Here is a 15,874-nt window from a genome sequence, read left to right as displayed (position 1 = left end):
TACTACCAACAGTATTCTCACAAATTCCCCGGACCACATTTCAGTTCTAAAATAAAGGTTAAGTTTGCAATTATTTTTATTTGAAAGTTTGTAGCATATTAGTAATATGATGGAGTACATCCTCAAAACTATACTGCAGAAATTTCAAGTTAGAAGACATAAAATTGAGTAGAATTTAGTTATAGCACACCAACTAGAATTCATTTTACCAAGCTACTGTAGCTAAGGAGGAGACGAACCCAATTTTGCCACCCTGCAACATTTTCCATTTCCCCTTTTAAAATGCAGTTCCCTGGAGAAACACTCTCCACAATGTCCCTGCCTTTGCATTAAAGCCTTGTTTTCCCTTTGTTACTTACTATTTCTCTAGGTTGCTGAGCCAAAATGGCGAAGGTAGAGAGACGATCACATAAGCATTTCGTATGGGATGCATCGGTAAGCACAGTTTTACATCCCTGGGTGGACCACGTTCCCAAAGACTCGTTCCTGCAAAGGGGGGGAGGTGGGGGGAGATCGGGATAAATACGCCTGACGGCCAAATCCGTAAAGAAGAAAATGCAGTTTAATTGAGAGAATCGTCTACTGTAATTCCCGTTCAGGAAAAAAAAAATCTACTTGTTGTTGAACAGAACGTAATTTAGATGCATCTCCAGTAATGCAAAGCGAGAGTGTTTGGAAAAAGCAAGCAGGCGGGTGCAGCGTGCAAAGAGCTGTCCAGCGCCGGAGGTGCTGAAACCAGGACTAGCTCTGTCCAGCCCTCTGCGAGGAACAGCAGCGGCGGTGGCAGCACGAGCAGCCGCCAGAGCGTTGGCAGCCACTTCCTATGCTCATCGGATCGTTTCAAACACTCAGAGTGTAAAGAGGCTTTTCAGATTTTCATACCAGCTCTGATTCTCGTCCTGTATTTTTGGATCGTGAATGCTGGCTTTTAAAATGCGGATTTCTCTGAAAAGCCTGCCTAAAAGGTTATATAGCTTGGGTTGGGTGATAGGATCTTTTCCGCTGCTGGTTAGGGATTTTTCCTCCCTTTAGAATTAGCTGCTGTGAAAATTTCACCCTGGAAACGGGAAGCAGCAGCAGCGGCATCAGCTGGTTACGACTCTCATTGCTTTTGCCTGGTATCCAGGGGAGGGGTAGGTTTCAGACATAAGCTTCCCACTCCACACTTCATTCAGCCCAACACGCCTCTGAAGCCCTTGACATTTCTTCCCCTGACCTGCCTCTCTGCCCTGGAGTAGAAACATTTAAGCTAACATCAAGTCTCCTAGAACATTTGGAAGAATAATCCTACCCCAAAGTCCAGTACGAAGGGGGAAAGAAGGGCCTGCTTCAATTTTCTCTTTGGTATTGCCATTCAAAATTCTAAAGCATATGGTTTATTTCCCACCCCAGCAGAACAATAAAAATGGTATCAACCTACGCTTTCTTAGTAGGGGGGCAAGAGAGGGGAGAACCCTTCCACCCTCAGCTGAACTACTCTGCAGGAAGAGGAAGAAAAAAAAAAAGCTAGAGAGTTTGACCAATCAACTTTATTATCATTACACGTGTTATATACTGAATGCACCACTTTTCTCCTCCCCTCCCCCAAGTATGGAAACTCTCCAACTAGCAAAACCTATGTATGTGTGTGTTTTAATTCTGAACCACATTATTATCTGTGTTAAAAATTACTCTAAAATTCGAGCAAACACCACATAATTTTGAATGTGGTGCTTTCGATTTCACCTACTCCATCCTTGAATGCCTAAAGCTATTGGGTTAAATATGCATGCAGTCTATTTCTGAGAGATTTAAATGAGAGGCTTCTCTGTGACAGTTGGACTTCCAAGCTGAGCTACAGAATATAATTCACACTATCCTTTTTGATATCTGGAAGCAATATTCTTAATATATATGACTTTTTATTATTAGTATTCATCACTCAGTACTCTTAATTACAAATTATTTTAAGAAGGAATACACTGTATTTGAGAAGGACAACATACAAATTTAACTAAGTTCACCCAAATACTTTTAAGTATTACCAATTCAAAATTAGGAGGTCTCTTTTCTTTCTCATAATGTCATGCCAAGTCAAATTTAAAAATATATATCAGTTATACCTTTAACCAACTGCAACAGTATTAAGTTCCAATTCTACCTAACCATAGCAGCATTCAATTTATTTCATTAGCTGTCTGTCTCTTATCTTCTTGAGACAAACAGTTAAGGCCAAATGAAAAACATTTAACTTAGTTGATAAAAGTTTAAAGAAAGATATAGTTAAGAGAACCTAACATGTTTTAAAGCATAACGTCTGCATTATTCATCCTGGATGGCAGCTCTCCTTTGATGCAGTATGTTTCCAAGGGGGAGTCTAGTGCTTAAACTTTCCACATCATGTAGCTATAATCAATAAAACAATCTAAGTCTTAATAAGGAAAAAAATACTTTACTGTAAGACTTCCTATGAGACAAATTTATATATTTGTATCCAGGTAGTTAAGAAAATGTTAGCATCACTAAACTTTGGCTGTCAGATATTAAGTCTATGTTCAATATAATGATGCTGGACTCTGAAGATCATGTAGATTTGACATGACATCGTTAGAAAAGTAGGTCAATTTATTTTGTTTGTTCAAGATTGCATTTCTGACCCGACCCAGCTCAGGCAAAATTGGAAAATGACACCAGTCTACATCAGCCCAAGTATGAAATACTACAAATCTTACTGGGCCCCTTTTCATGTGCACCTTCCTGAGGCTACACAGCCTGTGTCCCTACCTTTCTTTGGAATTATCATCTCTTTGTTGATTTTATCTGATTAAACTAATAAATAATATGAGTGATTGAGTATAGTGTGATGTACACTTCTCAGTTTAAAACAAGGACTAAAACAAAAAATAATGCATCTGATAGGAGAACATCAGAATTTGGAGCATTTGAGTAGTAGAGTAAAATCTTGAATGGTAAGAGGATAGCTACCAACTTCTACATTTGGTCACTCCCAAGAGCTGAACAATAAACATGATACCATTCTCATGTTATATTTTATATTGTTTCATAAAACCCCTTAATATTTTAAAACCATATAAACTCTAATAAGTTAGTTTCTAAATCACAAGCATACATGTCATTATTACAAGACCTATAGTATGTGTCATCTGTATTTTCAAATACTTCATAACTTATTCCTACTGTACAAAATTCTTTGAAAGCATGGTACACGTGTCTGATTGATTTCAGGGAGATCTTGTAAAGCAAACTCATATTTGGTAGAGCTAATGTGAAGCAAAAAGCTTTCCCAGTCCCCAAAGAACAAAGTTTTCAAACATGTGGATTATTCCAGCAGTCATATTATTCTTCCAATGTCATAGTTTTTTTCATGCTATGATTAATGGTATATCTATGAATTACTTTTAATTATTAAGTCTAGGTTGTCATAAATAAGGCAAACATGTACAATGAAATATCTATGAATACTAAAGATATAATAGACTGACAATGTCAGAAAAGAACACAAAATAATGATACAGATATACATGTTATACTGAAAATCACATATTTCTTTTTCACGATGTCTTTCCTGGGCATTAAAATTTATTTCAAATAGTTTTCAAAAATAACTAGGCCTGCAGAAATTCCATACAGCCAGCACATTCTTTGTGGGTTACACCTACATTCACCCATGTTAGCTGTTAGCTGTCATCTGTACCTCTTCTCCTTCTTCCTATTATTAGGCTGGCTAAAAGAAGAAGAATCTGCCTGTCCCAAGTATTCAAAAGTACATACCCACAAGCACAGAATTTTGTGAAAATATAAGACACAAAATCTATTACATTATAGTTTAATACTTATTTGAAGCCTTTCCCCAATTTCCTAACAGTCTACCTAGTTTCTTTTGGATCTGAGTATATCATTGATTTCCTGGGAGCTTTAAATAATATAGAATATGACTTTATTCTCTAGTATTTAAGACTACAGAAAAAATTATCTGTTCTCTTTGACAAAAAGTTGTTTGGTAAAGCCTGATAGCAAAAACTTTCAGTAACGCATCTCCAAACTGTTCCAAGAAATCAAACTTTATCTTTTGAAATATCAATATAACTCGACTTTTCACTTGAATCATTCTTTTATAAAACTGTCTATTCTGCTTTATAATAAATCAATGTGCAAAGTATTTAATAAGAATAAGTTATACACTTTAGGGGGGTTTATTATCTCTTAAGATATTAATGGTTCATTTATTTAAAATCAAAATAACTACAATGGCAATTCAAAAATTCACACACAATTTCTGAGTACACTATTCTTACGATGTATATATCCTGAAAGAAGTAATTGTTTCCCATAATAATAGTTATTAATTTCTAAAAATTAGGTGAATCTATATTATTTTTAATGTCTAGATTACACCCATGTAAATGATGTGTATATGGCTCTTGGTGTAAATTATTCCCACAGTAAATTTTGGAGTACAAATGAGCAAATGTTCTCAATTTTGAGTTGAAATAGTATTTGAGCGTAATTTCTACTCTTTAGACATTGCAAATATTGAAAATATTATTATCTCTAGCAACTGTTACTATGTCAAGAGAGTGAATAAAAAATTAGAAAGTTTTGCTAGATATAACCTTAGTGAGTACCTAGCCCATCGGTTTTCTATGCTTGATTACATTAAGATTATCTAGACACCTTTAAAAATTAAGCCCCAGGGTGGCTTAACACTCCCCAGATGATTCTAGTGTGCAGCCAGTGTTAAGAACCACTGATCCATCCCAACTACTTAGTTTTATAGACAAGAAAAGTGAAGTATGGAGAATTTAGGAAACTTGTTTTAAGTCAGAGTGAGAAGCAAAGTTGAGTTCCTCACTTCCATACTAAAAGTTTGTAAGACTAAATTTTAATTGCAATCTCTTTTAAAACAGAATGTAACATGTCCTATGAAGTTATAAGTTATATATAAATACACTTGCAAAATAATTTACACTTGTAACCATTTTGGCTCTAGTGTCAGAGTTTTAACAAACTGAGTTATCAATGGATAAAGTTAGCAAAAGGCAGGTAGTTGTCATACTCTATGGCATATATCTTATATTTAAGTAATATATTCTATGATACATTAAAGAAAAACATTGATTTTTATACCAATTTTTCATGACATAAAACATATCCTATATCTGTAGTGAGATCATTTACTGTTTGGGGTGATACAAAACCTTAAATTCCAAATTCTGAACACATAATAAGGTGTAAAAGTTGTGAATTATTTTTTCATTTTAAAAATGATATTCTCTTTATTGTGATTCAGTGGAAGATTGTTATTTAAAATTATGTTTATATCAATCATAATGATGACTGTATATAGTCACAATTATACTATTGTGTATGTATACATGTAACAATAAATAAAGAGTAACACCACATAAAGTATATATATTTCATTCAAAGGGATGAAATTAAGGAGCAGTTATTTTGCTACCACCAGAAAGAGCAGTTATCATACACTGTGCTGGGCCTAGAATTAACAGTGACCCCTCTATACCAAAACACTAGATTTCTAATTTGTTATAGAGAAATGAAGTAGTTCCAAGAATATTCTATATTTAGATCTTCCCTCACAATCCTCTGTGTCTATTAATGCTTCCCATACAACACTAGAATATTAGTTGATAAATTCATCTCACTTTCTTTAGTTATAAATTAAACTCTCCATGCCATACTAGAATCTAAGTATTTTTTGAAAACTGTATCTTTTTGCTTTGAAATCTCTGCCATGTGGCTTTTCACTTAGTAGGGACTAAATGATGTTTGTTTAGTTAATTTAATGATTATTTACATTTCAAGAAATGACTGTTAGTACTGCTGGATCCAGACAAATTGTCTTAGCTCTAATTCATTTGTTGTTCTTCAGCATATAGTGGAAATGTAATCTGAAGAGTATCAATGGAACTAAACAGGGTCATCTATTTGTTTTTGGTCTTCAAACGTCATTTGATGATGAATTCTGAAAGACTCAGCATGCTATAGTGATTATGTTCAATCCAGCAGCAAGACCTTCACTAACCAGTCAATAAGTATATAGTGTGTGCTTTTCAAATGCTAAAGTAGAAGACATATTTATTTTAAAAATAACATATTTTCTTTCTTAGAGAACTGATAATCTGATTGGGAATATAATTCTTCCCATCAAAAGGTACAATTTATTTCTTTTTCCTTTGAATCTTGGTAAACCTTATGACTTGATTTGATCAAAAGAATGCAGTGGAAATTATTTATGACATCTGAGCCTAGATTTCAGGAGACCTTGCAGTTTTTATTCCTATCATCTTTTCCACTATCAAGTGAAGTAGCCCAGGTGCACTTCACTGAATATAAGAGACAGCACCAACTACCAGACATGTGAATGAGACTATACTAGATCATCCAGCCCCAGGTTGAACTACCAGAGGAAACTGCAATCTCATGAATGACACCAGATGAAACCAGCAGAAGAACCAACCAGCTGAATCATACAATTGTGAGCAAATAAAATAGTTGCTGTTTTAAGCCATTAAGATTTGAGGAGGTTTGTTATATAATAACTGGTACACTATCCAATAATTTCTCATATGCCCTTTGTCTTTACCCTGATTTGTTGTTGCCCATGACACGTATCCCATCTAATGTATTAGGTATGTATTTTTAAAATCATTTTTTTGCCTGTCTTTATTTACTGAAATGTAAGCTTCTTGAGAACAGGAATATTGTTATGTTCACTTTAGTATTTCCAGATCCTAAGAGTGTCTGACACATGGTAGGTGCTGAATAAATGTTTGTCGAATAAATGCCCAGTACAGATTTTGACCTGATATAAAAAGTTGGACTTTCCTAGACTATAAATTCATTTGTTTATTTAACAAATATTTTTTCAGCATCTAATACAATGCAGACACTGAGCTAGGTTATTTTGTGGACATATAAGATTTGCACATTATCTTTTGGAGCTTGAGAGCTTCAGTGGAAATTATCTTGCAGGTATAGTGTCACTGCCTCTTTGTCATAAAATACACATTAAAACCAAGAACACATTGCCCTTAAGGGTCACTGAACGTCATTTACAAGAATGGTAGTACCAGTTTTATTGCCAGTAATAGCTTGTATTTATTTATTTATTTATTTATTTACCCTTAAAATCGTGGTAAGAACATTTAAAATGAGATCTTCCTAATTTTTTTTTAAGATTTTATTTATTCATTCATGAGAGACACATACATACACACACACACACACACACAGAGAGAGAGAGAGAGAGAGAGAGAGAGGCACAGACACAGGGAGAGAGAGAAGCAGGCTCCATTCAGGGAGCCCAATGTGGGACTCGATCCCGGGTCCCCAGGATCACACCCTAGGCTGAAAGCAGTGCTAAACTGCTGAGCCACCTGGGCTGCCCTCTTCCTAATTTTTTAAATGCACAATACAGTATTGACTATAGACACAATGTCGTACATCAGATTTCTAGAATTTATTCATCTTGCATAACTTAAATTTAATACCTGTTGAATAGAAATTCTCCATTTCCTCCTCCCCAAGCCCCTAGCAATTACCATTCCTAAAGTATAAGCAACAAAAGCAAAACTAGGCAAGTGGATTGTATCAAACTAAAAAGCTTCAGCGCAACAAAGGAAACAAATATCAGAGTGAAAAGGCAACCTCCAGAATGGGAGAAAATACCTGCTAACTATAGATCTGATAAGAGGCTAAAATCCAAAATACATAAGGAATTCCTATAACTCAATTGCAAAGCAAAAACAAAACTGACAAAGTGGAAAAATATTTTTTGTTGTTGTTTTTAAAATTGGAAATCATAAGAGTAGAAAAAAGTATGGGAAGAAATAACATTAAGGAAGCAAATCTACTGGGTTATAAATATGTATAAATATCCTCACCATAATTTATTAATAATTAAAGGTTAAAATATGCTAGCTGCCATCATTAATTAGTCAATAGGCAAATAATAATAATCACACTAATGAAAATAACACTTAACATTTACAGAATATCTAACTCAATGTTAGGTGCTATAGTAGATACTTTAAATATATATTTTTGAAACCTAAATAAGAAAATTAAGGTAGATATTGTTGTAATTATCCCAGATAGGATTATTGAAACAAATGGATTTAACGCCTCCATCTAGAATCATGAGGACCCTAGAGATATAAGAGCCTGGGGTTGGAAGTTGACTAGAGATCTCAATCTGCATAACAACCATGCAAGCCTTGGACTGCCTACCTTTGGCTTTATTATATGTTTAAAAGAAATAAATGGACCCATGAGATTGAGGCTATGCTAAAGCTTCCCAGCTGGTAAAGGACTGTGACAGGAATTGAACCCAAATCTGAAAGACTTTAAAGTAGATCTTCTTTTCTTTGTTCTTTCAGTGAGGAGTAGATACAACAAAAGCACACAATCAGAGTTAAGAACATGCAGGGACGGCACTCAGAAAGGGGACAGCATTTTGAGAATTAAAATCTCGAGTCCTCTGCCCTATTGTTTCTGAGTACCACAGCAAACATTTGTTTATATTTACTCTTTTTCATCTTCCTCTTAAGTGTGTTTCTTCCCTTTGAAATCCCAGATCCCTATGCACTTCTCCTTAGTTCAGGATTACACATATACTTCATTTTGCCTGTCTTTGGAATTCCGTGCCTGTATAGATTCCCTGTATAGAAGAAATCACATTTTACTTTCTCTTGTTAATCTGTCTCATGTCAATTTGATTCTTAGTTCAGCTAAGAAGAACTAGAAAGGCAGAGGAAAGTTTTCCTCCCCAGCAATACCTTGGGAAGAAATTACAAGATTTGCGAATTCTTTTATAGTTTTTAACAACTTCTAAGTCAAATCACCATACTATTAAATGTTATTTGCCAAAAGTATTTCCTAAAACAGTGTAAGAGGTACACTTATGATTCACAATAGTTTTCCATAGGCTAAAATTCTGACACAATAATATTCAACAGCAGAATCACTGAGTAAGCATCTTAGGCAGCTATTTGTATTACACTACTTTTTTCCCTCCATTCCATTTGAAATTATAATTATGATGTGGCTTGGCTGTAAACTGATCTAGTCATACTTCTGGCACTGGGTCACAGGTTAGCTGTTTTCTAAGTTAAAAATTTGAGCATATGTCTGTAATGTTAACCCAAATGAGAAGGATAGATCTCAACAATTTACTGTTGAGATGTGAAACTAAGACATCAATTAGAGGTTGAAGTTTAATTCACTCAAAATCCTGATGCTTTGTTTCTGGGATAGAGCTGGGGATATGTGATTTTGATATCAGAGTTCTTAGTTTCAAAAAATAGAAATCTTAAATCTTGAATTAATCATACTTCAAAAATATGATTCATTTCCTACATGGAAAATGCAAAAATCATTGGACATTTATATAGTTTAAATGACTACTTGGATGACATGATATTCTTAGAACTCTGACAAAAGGAAACCTGAATATTAGAGTAATGTTTCTCTGCTCACTTCCTCAGTATATTATGTGCAATTTGGGAACATGTATACTAATAGAAAGGAAATGGAAATGATTGGAGTGGCAGAAGAAAGTATACCATACACAAACACATAGAAATGAAATGAAGTGGTCTGCAATATGAAAAACTAAATTCAATTAAAATATAAACTAAGAAAATAATCTGTTCACAGCCAAGTGGTTCATAGTCACATATTTATTCAAGCAATTTTGTCCTAGCTCCAATATCACTCATTTGCAACTATTGAATTCTTTAAAAAGTAATCAATATCGCAGCATTGCAGTGTTTAAAGTCAAAAAGCTCATTCAATAAAAGTCAGGCTGCAAACATTTTGTACCTATGTGATGAGAGAGATAAGTACATGCACCAAATCAAACTATAATAATGGCGTCAGTAAATATTAGAATAACTTTTCATCAGGTTTTTTCCTTCTAATTAAAATTACACTCTGAATGTGTTTGTGACAAGTTTCAAAAGAGCTTGCCAGGTTTCCTCCTCTTTTACATTATCTATAGCACCTATAGGAAAACAAATATCTTTATCCTGAGTATAGTTTTTGTTGTCTGTGTGGATTTTTTGTTTGTTTGTTTTTTAAACCATAGATATGGCAATGGGAAATTTGGCTTCTTGTTTCAGCTGCATCGCACCAGAGTGCTATTATCTGGAGGAAGTCCTTAGCCTACTCAGGGACTCAGTGTTCTCATTTATAAAATTAGATAGTTGCATGTTCTACCTCACTTATAGAAATGTTGTGTTGATAAAACTGAAGATAATGGATATATTCATCAATTATTTATTTAGTGGATATATGAGCTAAGCATTATCAATGGGAATGAAAATCATATTTTTAAAAGTTAAGACTCCTAAATAAATGCAATTTATTGTGATGATCATATATACTGTTTTTTTGATAAGAAACCATGTCAGAGGAGTCAAGTGACATGAAAAAGATTTTTCATCAAAGATGATCTCTTATGGCAGCACCATAACATTTCTAGGTTTGACTAAGGGGAATGACTAAGTCCATGTTTAGATGACCCATAGTTAAAAGAAATAAAGTAACTAATGTCTTCTATGAAGAAGAAAGAGATTGGTATGAATTGAGTTTCACCAAGAATTTTTTTTTTGTTGTTACTATAAAGATTTTAAGAACTGACAACAGAATCCGAGATTACTGAAACTTTGGGGTCACATAACCACATGGCCAACAGCTAAATCACATTTTACATCACAGGTGGACTAGTGAAATATGAAGTAAAGTATATATTACCAGGGAAGGAATACATGTCATACTCTGACATGAAATGCAAAGGATGTAATCTATCTCCCAAATACTGCCATTAGCATGAAATCATCAATGAAAACCTTTCCTTCAAAGTACTTTCTTTGGATATTAGGAATATTAAAAATAAATGCTCTGTTAAGTATAGTCGAGAATAATATATGAAAGTACAAAAAAATGTAGTGATTTCTGCAACCTTCTGGCTTTGAGGGATCTTGAAGATAGATCTCTTTTGTGGGATGCCATAAATTACCCACCCCCCACACACAAAGCAAAAAAGATGTTAGGTAAGTGAGGGTAGAGTGGGTGCTATAGCTGAAAAGGGTTCACAGAGAAAGTATTGTTCTAAGACTCCAGAACATCTCATACCACTTATTTGCCAAGCTATACACTCCTGACTACATGGCAACTTAACCTGAGAGCAGCAATGGAAAGTCAAGGGAAGCCTGTGCTTTAATTCCTCAATGGTAAGATATGCAGAAAAGGATAATGAAGAGGCAGGAGTGTGTATGACTGAATTACGTAACGTGATTTTTTAAAGTTCAATGCTCAAATTGATTTTTTTAAAAGATTTATTTATTTATTTTAGAGAAAGAGACAGAGTAAGAGAGAGAGACCCTGTGCTCACTCACACAAGAGTCAGGGGAGGGGGAGAGGGAGAAAATCTCAAGCAAACTCCCCACTGAGTGTGGGGGCAGACAAAGGCTTGGTTTCATGACCCATGAGTTAATGACCTGAGCCCAACCCAAGAGTCTGACACTTAATTGACAGAGCCACTCAGGTGCTCCCTTAAGTTGATTTTTAAATTTTCATGAATACATTTGAAAAAGCAGTATTCTATGAATTTATGGATAGGTGAAATTAGGGCTTTTTAGGTGCTGATGTAGACACCCTGAAATACCAGCTTTCATAATTTGGAGAGTATGAAATTTTGCTTTAACCTCCTACGTTTGTAAATTTATATAAAATGCTTTCATGCCTTTTTTTGTACTAGGCATAGAGATTTCAAAGACTGAAAGACAAACATAGTCTCTGCTCTCAAGTACAATGGAGACAAATATACAGCTTGTCCATCCCCACCCAATTAAGAAAATTCCAAAACCTGGAACACAATTAGAAACTGTAGGTGTGTGGCTAGTGCTGTGGTGACAAACGGAGAGAACTATGTGAGCCCATTTCTCAAAAGTCTGGCATCTAAAGAAATATGTGTTGCCATATATTTGAATAAATGTGCATTATATTTTCCTATCATGCTGCTGCTCCTCTGGAACTATGGTTACTTTCTACATTAATAAGGCAAGCAGCGAAAATTCATGGTTGAAGGACATCAGTGAACCCTCCATGGCATAATTAACATTTTAATGAGCAGTCAAGGCCTTTCCTGTTTTGGATCTCAACTTTGTGTCTCCAGAGTGGATCTCAATCTGTTGAGCTCAGAGGATGAGGTGATTCTGTCTTAGTGAGATTTTAAATAAAAGTAGATTACATTGGCCACTATTTCATCTTGATATTGCCCTCTCTTTTGTTAGGAGAAAACTCACTCATATTTGAATGTGCCATGTCGGTGTCCAGCAACTAATTTTCAGCTCTAGTTTCCTTTTTAGTACATATAAAACATGTACCCACAACACTTACATTCCAAGAATGGCTAATTTTCAGTAACTGACTGACTAATTGCAAGTTCCCCTTATTTGTAAGGTGCAGTGGGCTAACTGCTACATGGGGACACAATAATTTGCAGAGGAAGCATTGGGTAATGCTTGTAATTTAATTATTTGCAAATCAAACTGCCTAATACACCAAAGGCACTAAACTTCTTCTTTGGTGACAAGTTTGAAGGTCATTAAAAAGCTATTTGTTTTGAGGTTTCAGAAAGTAAAGTACCTAAAAAATGTTCTAATGGATAGAAGAAACACTTTTATTCTCAGATAAAAATCTTTCAAAATATTAAAAACCAATCTCCTTATTTTCATTACTTAGGGAAAAAAAAATTAAAAACCTGTCATGAGAAAAATTCCTATGGGAAAGTTTCAAGTATCTTAAAAATGAAGCTTATAATAGGAAAGTCTTCTCTGTCATAATTAATATAGCATCACTAATATAAAAGTCTGGGCTTCTTCTCCCATCTTTCTATCTCCTTTCTGACTGCTGCAAACCCATTACTATAATGTACATTATAGTATAGCACAATATATGTTATAGTATTATTCTTGTTACATAAAGGCTGCAGAATCTCAGGAAATTTTGACATTTATTTCTTGGTGACAAGAAAGCATAGCTCAAGTTATCTCTAAAGATGTGAACATTAATAATCCACGCAGATAGTGAAGCAGTTCAACCACTACTTTAAATTTTGCTTACTGGTTCAGTCGTAAAAACCAAGGACATCATGCACATTTACCTATGAGTTACATAATCTTTTAGCAAAGTTGCATACTGCAGTTATGTTCATTGTATCCTTCAGTTATCATGTTTTTCTCTTAACCATAGTCAAGTATATAAAAAAGTTAAAATATAGATATGTCTGCCATAGTTAGTTGATAAATTTTATAAAGAATAGTTGTTACACATTATCTGCCAGTGAAGTAAATTTCATCTGAAGAAGAGGACTCCAAGTTCTCTAAAGAGAATCAGACATGAACATAATGTTACACAATATAAATAACCTAGTTTTGTAGCCAACTAACTAGAATACATAGAAAACCCTAGGAAATAAGAAATTTTCCTATTACGGATAAATTTGAGAAGACTGGTATAAAGACTGGGTATTCTCATAGTGGTATATAAAATTTATTTTGCACAATTCCCAACTTTGCAATTTTAACACAGAGAAACAAATTACCTATGCTCATACTTTTCTAATTCAGGCCATGGAATGTATCTTTAGTGTTCTAGAGTTTAACTGTGGCCATTCCCAGGGACAAACAGTTTCAACAACAGCCCTGGAAAGTATAATAACTACATTCTGGAGCAGTAGTTTTATATTACTAAGGCAACTTCTGGACCTTTTAATACATGAGACAAATGCTGATAGAAATCCATGGCATCTCCAAGTGAGAGTAAGGATATTTCATGAACTAAGTGCTGCTGTGGAAAATATTGAAGAACTCAGTTGATCAGAAAATCCATTGTGGATGACCCCACAAATTCTTACTGGCTCCAACTTCCAGTGAGTGTTACTTCTTTCCCCTTTCTGAGTTCTCTTCACCTACTTAGGCTCCTTTTTCTACCAGGCTTGCCAAACAAAGTCTTTATGGCAAAGTCAAGCACAAAAGAATAGGAAAAAGAGAACAAACTTGCTTTTGGAGTCTCCCGTCTATATCCTAGCAGTTCTGTGTGATTTCCTTTAGGTTCTGAGTACAGATATCCCTACAGTAACTCATTTTTCCATATCCTTATGAATTATGTTTCTTTTCAAATCTTATATGACAGGACAGAAAAGACTATTGTTCACTGTTACTCAGCTGCTCTTTTCTCTTCCCCCTCTTCCCCAAGAGCCAAAGTAGATTGAAGTGATTCCTGTTTATACTTCTACATCAGAACATAAACTGTCTAGGGCTGAAGTTTATATAGAATTCTGACATGAATAGGGAAAATACTACTAATGGATTCTAAGATTGGACTGTTTATTTATTTATTTATTTGTTGGGGGGAGAGACAGAAGGAGAGGGAAAGAGAGAATCTTAAGCAGGCTCCATGCTCAGTGCTAAGCCCAACACGGGGTTTGATCTCACAACCCTGAGATCATGACCTGACTTAATGACCTGAGCTGAAAACAAGAGTTGGATGCTTTACTTACTAAATCACCCAGGTGCTCCTCATCTTTTTTATTTTTTTGTTTTTTTATTAAATACCTATCTAGCTCCAAAGGAATGAAGGTAGGGGAGGCTACAGCTACACTACTCTTAATTTTACGAGATCCAAATCTTACTCTCAGATACACCTCAGGAATGATCCAAGGACAGAGAACTCTTCTACCTGGCAGTCAAGGGGACTGTGAAGAGAAGCAAATCAGGGTCTTTAATCATCTTAGATCTTAGCAGCACAAAGGAGAAAATATGCTAGAACCAAATCATCCATCTCCTGCAGCATCTTTCAGCCAAATCAAAGGCCCTGTGGGACCAGAGCTGAGATGTGCTGTAGCCCATGGGACAGTGGGTGACATACTGCTTCTTTCTCTTGTAGCCAAGCCACCTTGAACAAAACTGCATTCCTGCTGTCTCACACAGCCTTCCTTATCAGCCATGTTACTGAACTATAGATAATTTATGGCTGCAACACTCAGAAATAAGAGACAGGAAAAACAGATGCTCAGGGCTGGGTTTTGTCACTTTCCTGTGTGCTGCCTTTTGCTTCATGAAAATCATTTTCCCCCTATACAGGTTTAATTGCAATCACTATACATATGAGCTTTAAAGACCAGTCCTTATATTAGACCTGGTGTTCAGTGCAGTAATAATAAGCCTCCTCCCTTCTTTGTGACTACTGCCAGGCCTCCAGAGGGCTCATTTACTCTAATAGGACCACATGGTCACTATCTCCAGAAGAGTCTTTAGTGAAACTCCTTCTGGATGAGGCATCTACCCCACCCACTCAAGACTCAGAGAATCTGAGGATACACTCTTATAGTCATTAAGCTGGACTAGAAATAGTGGCTGAAAGGAGGCATGGGGCTACAAGTACCCTTATTGTTCCAGGAAATAGAATCATGCCCTTTAGTGTCTTTTCCTTTTTTCCCCAATAAACCCTGTTAAAAAAGAGACAACAGGCCCATAACAGAATAATTAGTGCTAAGGACATCTCCGAAGGAGACTTAATACCTAACTTAATTGCAAATTTAATCTCCTCTAGGAATGTAATCTTAACCAGTCAGTTCGGAATTTCCTGTTCAGCACTAGCGATGTAGTACAATTGACTGATCCTTCTTGTTCCCTAAAGAATGGTGACTTTGCCTGATAGAGTCTACTCTTTTCCTTGTCCCTCCATATTTTCTGTCTACAGAAGTATTCTAGATTGTATTGCTTCTCAGAGCTCCTTTCTATTTGCTAAATGGGATGCTGCTTGATTCATAGATCACTGAATA

At 35.2% G+C, this 15,874-nt stretch overlaps 1 protein-coding gene across 1 annotated transcript in view; it reads right to left on the bottom strand.

The window, feature by feature from the left end:
- The window catches only part of ADGRB3 (adhesion G protein-coupled receptor B3), a 705,508-nt gene that overhangs the window by 155,297 nt on the left and 534,337 nt on the right, over positions 1-15,874 (bottom strand). Inside the window, exon 17 of the mRNA XM_055329612.1 lies at positions 360-486. Coding sequence (XP_055185587.1) covers positions 360-486 — 127 coding nt within the window. The remainder of the gene's footprint in view (positions 1-359; positions 487-15,874) is intronic.

Source organism: Nyctereutes procyonoides, unplaced genomic scaffold (assembly GCF_905146905.1).
Source record: "Nyctereutes procyonoides isolate TBG_1078 unplaced genomic scaffold, NYPRO_anot_genome, whole genome shotgun sequence".
Lineage (NCBI taxonomy): Eukaryota > Metazoa > Chordata > Mammalia > Carnivora > Canidae > Nyctereutes > Nyctereutes procyonoides.
The sequence above is the reverse complement of the archived record's forward strand: the minus strand, read 5'-3'. Positions and strand labels throughout refer to the sequence as shown.